Source organism: Mesocricetus auratus, unplaced genomic scaffold (assembly GCF_017639785.1).
Source record: "Mesocricetus auratus isolate SY011 unplaced genomic scaffold, BCM_Maur_2.0 Super-Scaffold_100028, whole genome shotgun sequence".
Taxonomy (NCBI): domain Eukaryota; kingdom Metazoa; phylum Chordata; class Mammalia; order Rodentia; family Cricetidae; genus Mesocricetus; species Mesocricetus auratus.
Window position 1 is genome coordinate 13,541,115 of NW_024429209.1, and position 15,229 is coordinate 13,556,343.

At 53.2% G+C, this 15,229-nt stretch overlaps 1 protein-coding gene across 1 annotated transcript in view; it reads right to left on the reverse strand.

The window, feature by feature from the left end:
- Positions 1-1,652: 1,652 nt before the first annotated feature.
- The window catches only part of Ptgis (prostaglandin I2 synthase), a 34,090-nt gene continuing 20,513 nt past the window's right edge, over positions 1,653-15,229 (reverse strand). Inside the window, exons 6-10 of the mRNA XM_040732880.1 lie at positions 11,771-11,952; positions 5,777-5,945; positions 4,843-5,024; positions 4,446-4,597; positions 1,653-1,956 (exon numbers count right to left, since the gene is read on the reverse strand). Of these exons, the coding sequence (XP_040588814.1) occupies positions 1,812-1,956; positions 4,446-4,597; positions 4,843-5,024; positions 5,777-5,945; positions 11,771-11,952 (830 nt within the window). The 3' untranslated portion in view covers positions 1,653-1,811. The remainder of the gene's footprint in view (positions 1,957-4,445; positions 4,598-4,842; positions 5,025-5,776; positions 5,946-11,770; positions 11,953-15,229) is intronic.

Here is a 15,229-nt window from a genome sequence, read left to right on the forward strand (position 1 = left end):
GCTGCCTGACATTAACCATCTTCCCCATACTTGATTCCCTCGATGGTGGCGGAGGAGGCGCGCCTTTAAAGGGAACTAGCCCTTTGCTGAGCGCAGGTGAGCGTCTTGGGGACAGTCCAGCCTGATTCAATTAGGATGGGGGCTCTAAGGACTTCCCTCTAGCACACCAGGGCTGGTGCCTGTGAGACCTTCAGCAGCTATTTCTGCTTCCCCTTCCAGCCGTGAGGAGGCAACTGGGGGTTGCCATGGAAACCAGCTCATCCTCCCACAGGAGGCTTGCCAGCTCCGATTTCCTGCAAAGATAAGAAGCAGGCAGCAGTGGGGGGTCACCCAAGCATGAAGATGGGTTTCCCTGGGGATGCCCAGACTCCTGCCAATCACACTGTCTATCCGGGAATCCCGAGGGTGCCTGGAGACCCGGGGCCAGGGAAGCCTCCAAGCCCTAGCTCTGCTCCAAGAGGTGAGCCCCTGGAACACACAGGTGCAGGGCCTCTTCTGTCTTTCCAGCTAAAGCTAAAAGGACCTCATCGCAGATATGCCCGTGTCTCATAAGCTGCACCACGTTTGGGTGTTCCTGACTGTCAGCTCTCCAATGCTAAACAGAAGCGTCCCGCTATCACCCCTGGAGCCCTAGGAATGAAGAACAAACTGCCCACCCAACATCTACTTCTAGGAGAGGTGTGTAGGCCTGCTGGCAAGAGCTGTGTGACCCTAGGCAAGTCACATAACCTCTCTGAGCTGGATTTCTCATCTGGAAAGCTGACATAACACCATATCTTCTCCAAGATGCTGTGAGGAATGGAAGTAGGTCTGCTGTGCCTGTCTCAGCGATTAAAGGCACTTTGGGATGCTGGGCAGTGGTGGCACACACTTTTGTCCCAGTACTCAGGAGGCAGAGGCCGGCGGATCTCTGTGAGTTCAAGGCCAGCCTTGTCTATAGTGAGTTCCAGGACAGCCAGAGCTGTTACACACAGAAACCCTGTCTCAAAAAAAAAAAACCGAAAAATAAAAATTAAAAAGAACAGTGACACCTGGGGAACATGCACGTTTGCAGTTACAGGGAGGTTTGCAAGCCACACTCCCTTTGAAGTCAGCCCTTTCTCCTAAAATTGATGCATACTCCATTGCAGTCCTGTTACCTACTGTCTGTGAATCAAGGACAGAGGACTTTATCCCTCAGAGTGCAGCCTGCGTCTTCCCAGGCATCCACGTGAAGAGAGGGAGGGCCATGTCTCTTTAATAACCTGGGAACAGAACTTAAAACACACTGACAAATCCTCACAGGTCTCCCCATGACCCACATCTGCCATGCTGGCCAAGGCCTGGGTTGCACGGGCTGCTAAAGGTGGGGACAGTGGCTGCTCTGGGAGTCCGGGGCATGGTGGTGGGGACAGTGGCTGCTCTGGGAGTCGGGGGCATGGTGGTGGGGACAGTGGCTGCTCTGGGAGTCGGGGGCATGGTGGTGGGGACAGTGGCTGCTCTGGGAGTCGGGGGCATGGTGGTGGGGACAGTGGCTGCTCTGGGAGTCGGGGGCATGGTGGTGGGGACAGTGGCTGCTCTGGGAGTCGGGGGCATGGTGGTGGGGACTGTGGGTGCCACAGGGCAAGAGGCACAGGTGAACCCGGAGCCAGACAGCCTGATTTAGAAGTGTCTTCACAGTGAGATATAGAGCTTTTATTGGCGTTTCCTGCTCTCTGTGTCCTCTGGGTCCCCTTCTCTGGACACAGCATACCAGAAGAACAACAGGAAGGCGGTAATGAAGGCACGGGAAGTCAGGAGGCCCCGGGTGAGCATAGTGTCTGCTCCACAGGTCACAGCCTGCCACGGTACCGGATGGGTACGTCCTCCTCTGGCTGCATCAAGCCGAAGCCATATCTGCTGAGGTCAAACTCAGGGACCTCTGTGTCCTCGCTGGCCAGCTCCAGGTCGAAGTGAGTCAGCATGAGGACCACAAATCTGCAGGGAGAGAGGGTGCTTCAGACTGTGTGCTTCTCTGGGCTTGGCAGAGCTTGGTAATGTGGGGACAGCCCAGAGCTGAGGGAGGCTGATGACTGTGTCTAGAGCAGTCATTTCTACAGCATAGCCCTGTCTCCCGCCTGCAGCATCACGTACAGATGATGGAGTGGCCAGAGGGAGGGCCCCAGCCGTGTGTCTCTAACCCCACACCCACGGTTCCTGGGTAGTCCTGAGTCCCAGGCGCATCACAGTGCTCTTCGTGACGAGACTGTCTCTTCCTTCCTCTCTACAAGCCTGCACCCCCGCTTTCCCTAAGCTCTTACAGTCAGCCCTGGCCAGGGCCACACTCACCAGGAATGTCTGTGAAATTAAAGCCTGCACCACCCCTCAAGACTTCTTATACGGGATGCAACTGTCACCAAGGGCTGCCTTTGCAAGGCAACACTCTCTACTGCCACCTTCTGGAGACACACAAAACTGTCACGTCTAGGATGCCATGAGTGCCTCCCTCAATGACACTTATGACTCACTACTGTCCGTGTGATCCTAATCGTCCCGTGCCTCATCACCGCCCCCCCACACCTCAATTCGGCGGCCTGAAGCCATGCTGAGCACACAGCAAGGACTTTCTCCTGTCACTGAAATAGAGCAGAGCAGGGGATGAGCTGAGCTCACACTGACTGAGGTCACAACAGATCCACGCGTTTGTTGAGGTGCCATGAGTTAGGCACCGTGCTAAACACACAGAACCCAGCAGCTCTTTTGTCTGTCCCTAAACCGGATGAAGCAGGGACTACAACCAGAGTTCTGTCACAGTTACTGGTTTGAGTGAGAGAGTCTGTCCTGATGTGATTGATACCTCAGGGCGCAAACACGTGCAGAGGGCAAACCTCCCCTTTGCTCATATGCTGTTTCATGTTCCAGACACAGAATGCAGAGCCTGCACTAGCTAAGCATACATACATGTACACACGTGAGCATATACTGACCATCCTGTTCATCAGATTTCGTACCTTTAAAAAAAAGTCATATTTTTGATTGTGTGTGTATGTGGTGGTGGTGGGGGATATGTGCACATGAGTGCAGTACCCAAAGAGGCCAGAAGAGGGCATCAGACCACCCTAGAGCAAGAGTTATGGGCGGTTGTGAGCTGCCCAACTAGGGTATTGGGAACCAAACTCAGGTCTTCTACAATAGTTTAATCACTCTTAACTGCTGAGCCAGCTCTCCACTCCTGCACATTCCTTACGCAAGTGTAAACCGCACGTCCACCTTCCATTTGGCTCTAATTGTCCCTGTGTGTCACTGGTGACATTTTCAGATGCTGGACTTCAGTCTCCCTTTGCCTATAAGCTATGGTTTTATTTTTTTTAGGTTTGCTTTGTTTTGCGAGGCTGAGGATGAAACCTCATTCCTCGTGAGTGCTAGGCAAGTGCCTCATATTGAGATCCAGCCTCAAGCATCTTGTTATTCTTAATTTTGAGATAAGAGCTCACTAAGCAGACGAAGCAGGCTCTGAACTCACCATCCTCCTGCTCAGCCTGCACCCTAGCTGGCATTCTAGGCCTGTCCTCACAAGACTGACACCTGCTGTTTTCACAGCCTGATCATACATGACAAGGTGGCTTTGGGGAAGGCATGTTAAATATCAGGGCAGAACTGACTCCGCCATTATTTCCACTTCACTGTTGAGAAAAGTGAGATCCAAAGGTTAACGTGACTTACTGTCCCCTGGCATGGCGCCCGCATGGTAATGACATGCGGAATACAGATACTAGCTACCAATTCTCAAAGCCATGATGAGTCAGATGGGGGTGGGTGGGTACATAGAAATCTCCATTCTGATCCATCTTGGAGCTATAATCAGTACCCACATTGTATAGCTGAGGAGACAGGCTCAGGTTACAGGAGGAACAATGGGCAGATAGCACAGTCCCTGGTCCAGGCAGTCTGCAATCCTGGCCACAGAGACTCAGCGGAATCCCAGGGGCAGAACATAGGAGCTTCTCGGCTCTCTCAGGAGTTATGACAGCCAAGGGGGGACCCCGAAGTTCAACCAGCTTCTGCCACAAAGGTCAGAACCTGCTGCAGCAGCCACAGATGGTCAGCCATGGCCAGCTGGACTCATCAGCCAGCGTCTGGTGTTCCCACGCCATCCTCAGAGGGAGAACCCTTCTGCCAGGTCTGATCATTGTGTGAGAAGTCAGAGATGTGGCTTTTTTTCCCCAAGAACTCTTCTGATTTTAAAGAGCCCACATTTTAAAAACACAAACAGATTTGCGGACAGGAGTTGATTCTCTGCCAGTTTGGAATCTAATCCTGTAACTACTAGCCTGAGGCCATCAGTCAGAGCAGTAGAGGCATCAGGTGTCACTGGACCTTGGCTACATCCTGGGCCATATCCAAGCCCTGTCCTGGCCACACCCCACCAATGGGCCCCTTCCCTGCTGGGCCATGCATCGCTGCCCCACGCCCTGCCCCCCACTCACTGTTTGATGCTGCTGATGGCATAGCCCTTCCCCAAACACTGATTGTGCCCTGCTCCCCATGGCATGCTGTAATTCTTCAGCCGCTTCCCATCTTTGTAAAAATCTTTCTTCTCTGACCCATCTGGGTTCAAGAATCGGTTGTATTTAAAGACCTGTAACAAGAAGGGAAGGTGTGACGTCACCCCACACAAGCCTGCGCCAGGATGAAGGGCTGGGGACCTCGCATCGTAACTGTCATAACTGAGCATAAAGGGTAGCACTGGAGGGCCTGGTTTTAAGGACTGAGGAGAGGACAACTCCCAGGCTGCAGAGGAAGTGAAGATCACAGCAGGCTGCCACTCAGGACCAGCTGATCACACATTCTCCCCACAACCACAGGTCCTGCCCTGCTGCTGACCTCAGGCTCTGTGTAGATCTCTGGGTCCTTCTGGGGACTCAGGAAAGGAAAGAGGAGGAGGCGGTCACCGCGTCGAAGAGAGAATTCCCTCCCATCTGCCATGGGCAAGGCCAGGTCTGCCATGACTTCACGAGTGATGAAGGGCGCCGCTGTGAGCCTGAGGGTCTCATTTAGCACGCTGTCTGCAAGGGCAAGGCAGGACGGGTTAATAAGCTGCCCTCTCAGCCGCTGGACAAACAGAGCAGTGGCCGGAGGGTGTATACCCTGCACATGATCGCACAAGGTGGGAAAAGCCAGATGACAAAGTGTGCACTGCATGGTCCCTGCGAGACCCTTGGACATGAGGGGACATGGGGGCCACAGGGATATCAGACAGCTGAGGGGGGAGAGCTTAGGACCTCAGTGTCTGCTTCTACCTGCATTGTATATTCCATTCTAGAAATAGTTCCATGACCTTCCTCTAGGGACCACACCCCTGTTTCCAGAAGTTGGACAGTTGATCTACTCCTAGCTGGTGGATTTGAGAGCTTCCATTACCCAAACAGCCCACCCCTCTGAGCCCTGTGTTTGGCTCTGGGTGGGCATAAAACCCAAAAAGCCAATGAACGTTAGATAGGAATGTTGGATGAGAGGCCCACCTCCAGCTGCTGACAGCTGTCTAGCCTCCGTAGACCAGAGGCACCCCAGGAGAGAATGAGACTGCAGGGTAGAGAGAGAGTCAGCCCTGGCAACACTGTCCAAGCACCTGGGCCCACCTGAGTTTGACACCAGAAACCTCAAAACTGGCGGTGGCATGAATCGGATTGAGCATCTCCCGTTACAGCTACTTCAGGTTCTCTGCCACTTAACACAAAAGATCCCCTGAGAGAGAGCAGCATGGAGGACACTGAGGGACCCTTGGAGCGACCCAGGTGAGCAGGTTTGCCCGTCCTACCTAGCACAGGCATGCTGTCAAGAGTCTTCTGTGGGAGGGTGGTCATCTGTGAAGCAGGCAGCTCTGCTTGCCAGACAATGCGCTTCAGCTCTTCCCGCACAGCCTCAAGGGCCTCAGGATTCTTGAGGAGGAAGAGAAGGAGCCAGAAGGCTGTGGGACCCATATTCCCCTGCAATGAGAAGCCCATCACTCACCAAAGGATCAAGAAGACTCCTCAGGCTGGGCCACCGGGCAGCCCTCAGCGTGCCTGGTTCCCATGCTGGCCAAGCACCTAGGCATCACCAGTAACTTCAAACTGTGGCCAAAAATCTGCTTGGAGCTTTGTTTGGTTGAGCCTGGTACCTACCTGAAGGCCACTCCTGCCATCCTGACCTCGAGTGAAGCCCCTGGTCTGGGGTCACCTGGGGAAGCCTCTGTAACTTTACCAGAACAAGTGTACAAGAGGAGCAAGCCCACAGGGCAGAATGTCTGAGGGTGACCGCACCTGGGCCTTCGTCTCCACAGAAGAGGCAGAGTACATCTCCCTGCTCCTGAACTTGAGCTCAGCCAGGGACTTGCTTCGACCAACAACCAGCATGAAGTGGAATTAAAGAAGAGTAGATCTGAGCCCTGGCCTTCAGAGACCTTGTTTGTGCCCCCCCACCCCGACTGCACCTTTGGATCCAGGGTGAGAGACACACAGGGCCCAGCTAAATTCCCCGGGCTGGACCAGTTTAGACCAGCCAGATCCACAGACCTGTGAGCTCATGTCTATCAACACAGGCTGCTGGGTTTAACTAGCTGATAACAATAGCTATTCATAGTTTAGAAAGCAAAGTTTCCTCACACGCTTCTTGTGTGGCAGATAATTCTCTTGAAGGATGAACAGAGGAGCAGTTAAAAGGCTGTTCTTTTTTTTTTTTTTAACAAAAATTCTTTGAAACTTCCCAAAAGATAAACTAGGAAAATCGATGAAATGGTGTGCTCCAAGAATGGGCCAGACTTTTCTTAAACATCTTCACCCAGCTTCACCCAGCACCTTCAAATGATGCTGACAGTGGGTCCCCAGCAACCCCAGCCTGCAGGGAGGTTTTCTCTGTCCTTACAGTGACCGTAGTCACAGACTCAAGCATCATCCTTAGACATCATCTTTCCCAATAATGTCTTACAGACACCATTGCACTGGGCAGACGACATGAATTGCAGCCCTAATACATCACTCCAAATCGGAAACAAGCTGATACCAGTGGCTCCTCATGGCCTACCATGTGGTAAGTTGTTTAAAAAAAAGATCCCGGTTCCTTTGGGTCTGAAAGACAGATGGGAGCAGGCAGGCTGCAAGGTGTGGGGCCGGGCTCGTGGGAGCCATGTGAGGGAACAGGACTGTCTGCAGGGCACACAGGACCCAGCCCTGAGGTCACCTGGGAGAGAGGCTTGGGGACTGGGAAGCTGAGGTGGCAGGACCGACTTCCTGTTAGGGGGCGGTGCACATGCAGGGGTTCACAGGTGGAGGCCAGGGGACAACCTTGCTGTCACTCCCCAGGCACTGCACACCGTGCTAAAACAGGGTCTCCCACGGCCTGGAACTTGACAAGTCGGCTAGGCTAGCGAGCAAGCCTGGCTGTCCCATCACCCCAGTGCTGTGACCACAGACGCGCTCCTTCCTGCACATCTGCCTTATTTTTCTTTGTAACATGGGTCCTGGGAATGCTACTCAGAGTTTCATGTTTGCAGGGTTAGCATGTCCCCAGACAGACAGACTTTCTTTGAATGCACATACCCATTCAACCTGCTTGAATCTCTTTTGTTGTTCTTTTAATTTTTCTTTTCTTTGTTAGGCTTATACTATAATGACATCATTTCTTCCCTCAGAACCTGCCTTCTCATACGCTCTTTGCTCTTTTTCAAATTCGTGCCCCCCCCCCCCGTTGTTTTGTTTTTCAAGACAGGTTCTCTCTAGGTAGCTCTGGCTGACTTAGAACTTGATAAGTAGACCAGGCTGGCCTTGAACCCATAGATGCACCTGTCTCTACTCTCAGAGTGCTGGCATTAAAGGTGTGTGCCATCACACCTGGTCCCAATTGAATTTCTTCTTCCCTCCCTCCCTCCCTCCCTCCCTCCTTCCCTCCCTTCCTCCCTCTCTTTCTGAGACCAGGTTTCTCTGTGTAACAGCCCTAGCTGTCCTGGAACTTGCTCTAGTAGACCAGGCTAGTCTTGAACTCACAGAGATCCGCCTGCCTCTGCCTCCCGAGTGCTGGTATTAAAGGTGTGCACCACCACTGGCCAGCTCCAATTGGGTTTCTTACTGGATGTACTACAGGAGTGTCCTACATGGTTTTCATGGTGGTCTACCATGTCGTGAGGATTGTCTGTATTATCATATAAAATCCAATGGAAAGCTGGATAAAGACAAATGGATGGCCTTAGCAGCCTTCTGCCAACTGCACAGTGTGTGTGTGTGTGTGTGTGTGTGTGCGCGCACACACACACATATGTGCACCCTGAATTTCTCCCGTGGGGTCTAGCCACAGTGAGCTTATGAAGGACTTTCTGATCTAACCTTGTCTTGTGGTCAGGCTGAAGGAGGATGTGGAAAGGTGCCTGGGCTGAGGGGGTGAAGCCAGTCAGCTCCCTGTCTCCACGGTCCCCAGGGCAGTGGCTGCCCGAGGCCTCTAGGGGCACCCACTTCACTTGAAATGAAGGTCCCCCCCAGCCGTGAGGTCTGGGCTCTGTGACACTTGAAATGAAGGTCCCCCCCAGCCGTGAGGTCTGGGCTCTGTGACACTTGAAATGAAGGTCCCCCCCAGCCGTGAGGTCTGGGCTCTGTGACACTTGAAATGAAGGTCCCCCCCAGCCGTGAGGTCTGGGCTCTGTGACACTTGAAATGAAGGTCCCCCCCAGCCGTGAGGTCGGGGCTCTGTGACACTTGCTATACACCATCCCCATGCCGGCTTCACGGCCTTTTCACCTATTCTCTCTGCGAGGGACTAGCATTCCAGACACACCCACGGCGGCTCACCCTTCACGCCAAGTCTCTGCTGGGATGTCACCCTCTCTACTTCTCTCTCTAGTGACCTCACAGACGCCTGTGCTCTTCCCCGCCAGAGGCTTGTTCTGCAGATGAGAACTTTCATCTGCCCTGCCCACTACTCTATACCCACTTCCTGGAATGAGGCCATGCACACGTGGAGTCTGATGTATTCCTGCTGCTGATGTTTCATTTGGTTGGGTTTTGGAAACAAGGTCTCATGTATCCCAGGCTAGCCTCAAATTCACTGTGTAGAAGAGGGTAACCTTGAACTTGCGATCCTCCCGCCTCAACCTCCCAAGTGCCAGGATGGCAGGTGTGAGCTGTAGGACTCAGAGTCCTCCAGACTCCTCTGCTGGGAGGATCTATCCCATTCTTAGCCCTGCTGGAGGCCATTCCCTGGGATCTGGCTCTCAAGTGCCTGACCAGCTTCCTACAGAGGTCATTTCCACAGGGGGCTCTGAGGACACTTTGGAGCACCCTGTCCTTTTGGCCCATAAATATGTTATCAGGCATGCATAGGGCCAACTGCTGATTAAGCCCTGGCTGCCTCTGCCAGCCATTGCCTGCAGTTAATAGCTCCGAGGACAACTAAAAATAAGTTGCCAGTCGATGGAGAGGAATCACCCAGGGACATCAGCCCGTCTGACAGTCGCTGCCAAGTGGGGCCCAGAGAATGCAAGGGGCTGGGGGTGGGGGAGCAGTGACCAGGCCTCAGACTCACAGCATCCAAGGAGCTGCTCCTTCCTCCCATGTCAACACTGGTCCCATGCCCAGCATCACTGATCGCTGCCTTAGTTCCCTGCGTCTAGCTGATTCTCCTGTTGTGGGATATTTTCATTGTGATCCGACAAATACAGCCTGCTTGGAGTCAGAGGGCAGAGTCAGCCACTAGCCGACCATAGAGGTTTGGAGACTGTAGAGAGAGGACAGGAAGTGGTAAGGCGGGGCTGAGACAGGATCTTGGCAGAAGAGGTAGGCGGGACTGTGGCTGCTCCTCTGCTTCTCTGATCTTTCATGTTTTTACCCTGATTTCTGACTCGTGGTTTTTATTGATGAGATTGATTGCATTTATGCTCCGTTCTCCAATATCTCAGTGGCCAGCATAACCTCCTCACTGGTCACCTGTTCCTGCCCTTAAGAGGAACCTTAAGATCTCAGAAATCAAGGCTGGAGGGATGGCTCAAAGGTTAAGAGCACTCTCTGTTCCTTCAGAGGGCCTGGGTTCAATTCCCAGCACCTACATGGCACTTACAACCATCTGTTACCCCAGTTCCAGGGGATCTGCTGCCCTCTACTGGCCTCCCAGGCACCAGGCTCGGGACTCTTCCTAGGCCCCCACCTCTCCCAGGGAAGGCTCAACACCATCACTCTTTGGTGTGTGCTAACTCGCCTGGCTTCAGTCACGCTCAACTCCTCACTGTTGCCCCTGGCAGGCTCCAACACTTGGCACTTGCTGTCTCCCCTGCCTGAAGTATCCCCAAGTTCCCAGATCCCTGACCAGTTTTCTTGACATCTAAAAAGAGCTCAACTGTCTCTACTGGAGAGGTCTCCCTGAGCCTCTAGCTGTGACTCCCAGAACAGCTACAACCCCAGCCCTGCTTCCCACCACACATCCTTCTCTCCAGTCATTGAATGTGTTTCCTGGATCTCAGCTCCCTACCTCAGCCCGTCTGAAATGCAAGCGTTCCCAGAAAGTCTGCACACTTCAAAACAAAACCCACCAAGGTCACGGGGAACAGTGAAAAGAAGAGAACACCAGAAGAATGGGAACCAAAGACGCGGAATGTCTGGGGGCCATGCAGGATGCTGGCGCAGAGGCCTGGGCAAGGATGCGCCTTTGGTGGTTCCAGCAGCTTCTGTCAGCCTGAGATGTGGAATGGCCTGGGAGAGGGCCTCCGCCATGCCTGTGAGGATAACCCCGCCTTAACTGAGACAGGAACCACTCCTTGGGCGGCTGCCCTCCAGGGCTGGGTCCTGCCCTGGGTAAGGGGACAGAGTTGCTGAGCATAGATGATATTCACTCTTCTTTGCTTTTTGACTACAAGTGCACTGTGACTGGTTGTGGCTTCCCCACAGCGATGGAGTGTGTCCTGGAACTGGGATTAAAACACACCCTTCCTCCCCGAAATGGCTTTGGTCGGAGAGTCTCATCTAGAGTGGGAAAGTAGCGAAGGCAGAGGCACCGCTGGATGACTGTGAGGCACAGCTAGGCCCCATCCCAGGACTGGGCTAAGCCTCCTAGTTTGGCATCAGACTGTGGCCATGTGGGAGAACATCCTTGCTTCTGGGAGACCTTCTGACGTGAGCAGAGGGAAAGAGCCGGGCTATCTGCGACTTAGCCACAAGTGGGACAAAGTCACGGCAGGCCAGAGGGAACGAGAGGAACTGAGGTGTGTGAGAGGGGCTGGGACCCAAGGCGGTGTGTACAGGAGTTTGTTAAACTGTTGTGAGCTTTCCAGGGGGCTGGAGGTAAAGCCTTTCCAGGATGCACAAGCCCTCCCCCCACCCCCGCCCCCGCCCTCGCCCCCAGCACGTATAACCAGGCATGGTGGCATGTATCTACAGTTGCAGCATTCAGGAGGTGACAGAAGGAGGGTCATATGTTCAAGGTCATCCTTGGTTACATAGCAAGTTTGAGGCCAGCCCAGGCTGCCTGAGACCCACTTTCCTATCAGCCTGTCATTTTCCCATACGGTAAATAAGCAACGCCAATCATATGGACCACCCGGCTCCACAGCTGCTGGACAGGACGAAGAGTGAAGGTGGGAGGGGCCAGCAGGCTATGAAGGTGGGAGGGGCCAGCAGGCTATGAAGGTGGGAGGGGCCAGCAGGCTATGAAGGTGGGAGGGGCCAGCAGGCTATGAAGGTGGGAGGGGCCAGCAGGCTATGAAGGTGGGAGGGGCCAGCAGGCTATATGTGCTCACGCCCTCATTTGCCGACACCAGCACACACAGTGAGTCCCACACCTACGCACCCATGCCCACCTGTGTGGCCCAGAGCTGCAGCACCAGTGCCCGGGCTTGCATCTCCTCCGACACCCCCATCTCCTCCAGGTGCCTCACGTAGCTCTCCAGCCAGCTGCTCCTGTCGGCCCTGGTGGCCAGCCGGGCTGGGGACAGCAATTTCCACAGGCGGCCTTTGACACTGCATGCACGGTCTTTATCCCCTGCGGGGGCAGAACACAGAAGAGGAATGTTTTAGAATCACCTCCAGGCCAGGGTCGCCCAGCCTCAGCCTTTCACAATGCCGCCAAGTGTTCAAAGTTTGAGGTGAAGCTCTGTGAGTCACCTTGCCTAGAATCCATGTCACTTAGCAGAAAGGCATAAGGCCCTGTCCCTGCAAGAGAGAACTCTCCATAGCACGAAGTCAACCGAGATTTGATAGATGTGTGGGGCTCTTTGAGGCCACATAGGAGGACTACACTCTAGGCAATAGCCTCCCTCCCTGGGACCTAACCCAGAGCAAGGCCAGATGATGCATGCAAGACCAAGGGTTCAGCATACCAGAAAGCCTCATTGGCCATTGGTAGGGACACCAATCTGGGGTCTCCACTCAACTTCCTCTAGAACAGACAGGTAAGGTCACCAAAGGAAGAGACCCTGAGGAGACCATGTAGACCTGGAAAACGGGGGGGGGGAGGACACAACACTTCCAGGCCGCTGCAACCCACCCTCCGGCATGGCAGAGTCAGTGACTCCACCTAGGCAGACTCTAAAGAAGCCAATGACCCAGGTGCTCTTGTAGAAACCCGTGTGTGTGTGTGTGTGTGTGTGTGTGTGTGTGTGTGTGTCCGTCTGTCTGTCTGTAGTTCCTGGTGCAGGGATAGAACTCAGGCCCTTGCACATACTGAGTTGCACCCTAGCCTCCTCCTCACATTCATAACATTGGCCTTGAAGCCAGCACAGGTCATAAATAAACAGCCAGAATATATGGAGGTTATCTTTGTCTTGAGGACCCCAGCCTAGACATGAAGCGGTGTAGGAGAGGACCTCGGTCTACAGAGGTGGCCCACCAGGGCAGTGTGCTTGAAGCAAAGCCAGGCGTCCAGGGTCTATGCAGAACAGCACCACGGGTCTGCGAGCTACAAGGCAAAGCTGAGCTGCTGGCATGAAAGTTAGCCTGTCCCATCTGATACATTCCCACAGTGGTTGCCCATCTATACCAGGGTGATATTGCCTGGCAACACCTTTGGGGGAACTAGTCCCATCGCTGTACCCCACCTCATAACATACACACAAACACGAGGTTCACTGGTCCCCAAAGTTACCCCTGGGATTGCTAGAAGCTCTCTCACTGCATGTCAGGTGACCTGCCCAATAGACGGAGACCTGGCAGCCTCCAGTCCCAGGAGCTTGTGAGGATGGAATGCGTGGCTAAGCACAGGCTTGTGAGTGTGAACATGTTTAGGGGGCATGCGTGATAGGCTTACTAGTGTGCATGTGTTGAGGGGCATGCATGCTTGCACAGGTTTATGTGTATGCATGTGTTGAGGGGCATGCATGCATGCATAAGCTTATTAGTGTGCACATGTTGAGGGGACATGTGTGCATGTATATATGGGAGCTAAAGCTCAGTATCGGTCACTCTCCACCTTCTTTTAGAGACACTGCATTGTGTCACTTAGCCTGGGGCTTGTGGATTTGGTATACTGACTGGCCAGTAAGTACCAAGGGATCTCACCAAAAAAGCTGCCAACTGACTTCAAAAGCAGTAACCCAGTGCTGGGATGATAGATGCTGCCATATCCCGCTTTTACGTGGGCTCTAGGATCGGAACTCAGGTCCTCAAGTCTGTGTGGTCAGCACTGTGTGGACTGAACCATCTCCCAGCCTGGTATTGCTGTTTTTGAAGTCAGTTGGCAACATTTTCAGACAATGGGCTCAACTTCTCCATACTATTTAGGGTGGCGCAACATTCTAGATTTAAAGCAGAGAGCCCCTAGGCTCAGCTGAAGCACAAACTTTCCTGTGTCTCCCACTGTGTTGGGTTCTGAGCTCCCAACATCCTGAGAACCCAGGATCCAGTCAGGCTGACTGTGTGAATCCCCAGGTGAGATCAGCATGGGGGGAGTTTTTAAAAAATTACCAAGGGACATAGGAGGTGACAACATCACTCCCACCGATGCTCTGGGTATCTCCAAAGTCCCTAAAGCCCAACCTTACAATTTCAGTCTCTCGTGTGCGGTCAGTGTGTGTGTGTGTGTGTGTGTGTGTGTGTGTGTGTGTGTGTGTGTGCACATGTATATGCTGGTGCACTTATATCTGTGTGCATTTGGAAACCAGAGATTGACGTTGGGAGTCTTCCTCTAGAGCAGTGGTTCTCAGCCTTCCTAATGCTGCTTTAATACAGTTCCTCATGTTGTGGTGACCCCCAACAATACAATCGCATGTTGCCATTTCATAACTGTAATTTTGCTAGCTATGAATGGTAACGTAAATGTCTATGTTTCCCAGTGGTCGTAAGCAGCCCCTGTGAAAGAGTCGTTTGGCCCAAAGGGGCCAGGACCCACAGGTTGAAAACCACTTTCCTATTGTTTTCCACCGTACTTTTTGAGACAGGGTCCTCACTAAACCATGCTGGCTGGCCAGGGAGCCCCCAAAGGATCCTACAGGATCCAGCCCACTCTGCAGTGCTGGGGTTAGAGTATACGCCACCACACCGAACCTTTACTTAGGTGCTGGGGTCCGAATCCCGTCCTCATCCTCTGACATCATGCACTTCATCCACTGAGCTGCCTTTCCAGCTCTGAGTGTTTGTAACAACTAAAAAGCACCTCAGGATGCTTGGCCCTGGCCGTCCCTGTGCCCAGTTCTGAGAGCAGAGGAGGTGACCCAGAGATGGGAGACACAGAAGCCTGTGTCGTGTGGTCTGACTGAGGCCTGGGTCATCGCTGGGTCCCAGTCACTTCCTTATCCACAGGGCGGGGCTTGTCTGCTCAAGTGTCTTCCCCGGACACTGCTGTGGGCCCTAGGGATCTGGGAAGCAAAGCCCCTTTTCATTAAAAAAAATTTCAAATAGAACATACACACGCTCATTTGTTACTGAACAAGACTCCTAAGACTAGAGGTCCTGGAGGGTCAACTTTCCTTTTACATGTATGCTTTTGTCAACATGAATACATTTATATCTCACTTAAAAAGGTGAGAACTTCACATATATACAGAGAACACTGGGAGAAAGCGAACTAGGTAGGGGAACACACCTGTGTTGGTATTCTGGTAGGCTTTGCCCAGCTGGTCCTCACAAGGTCCACGAACTGCTTGACTCCACCTGAGGGCAACTGACCAACACCGCCCCCTGGTGCTCACACTGGGAAGTGTAGCCTTTCATGGATGTGTCCTGTGCATCACCAGGCTCCCATAGAGGGAGGGACAATGAAGAAACAGGCAACGGGTACCGGGATGGGACACATGTTTAACACACCGGATTTTGCAATCAGACAA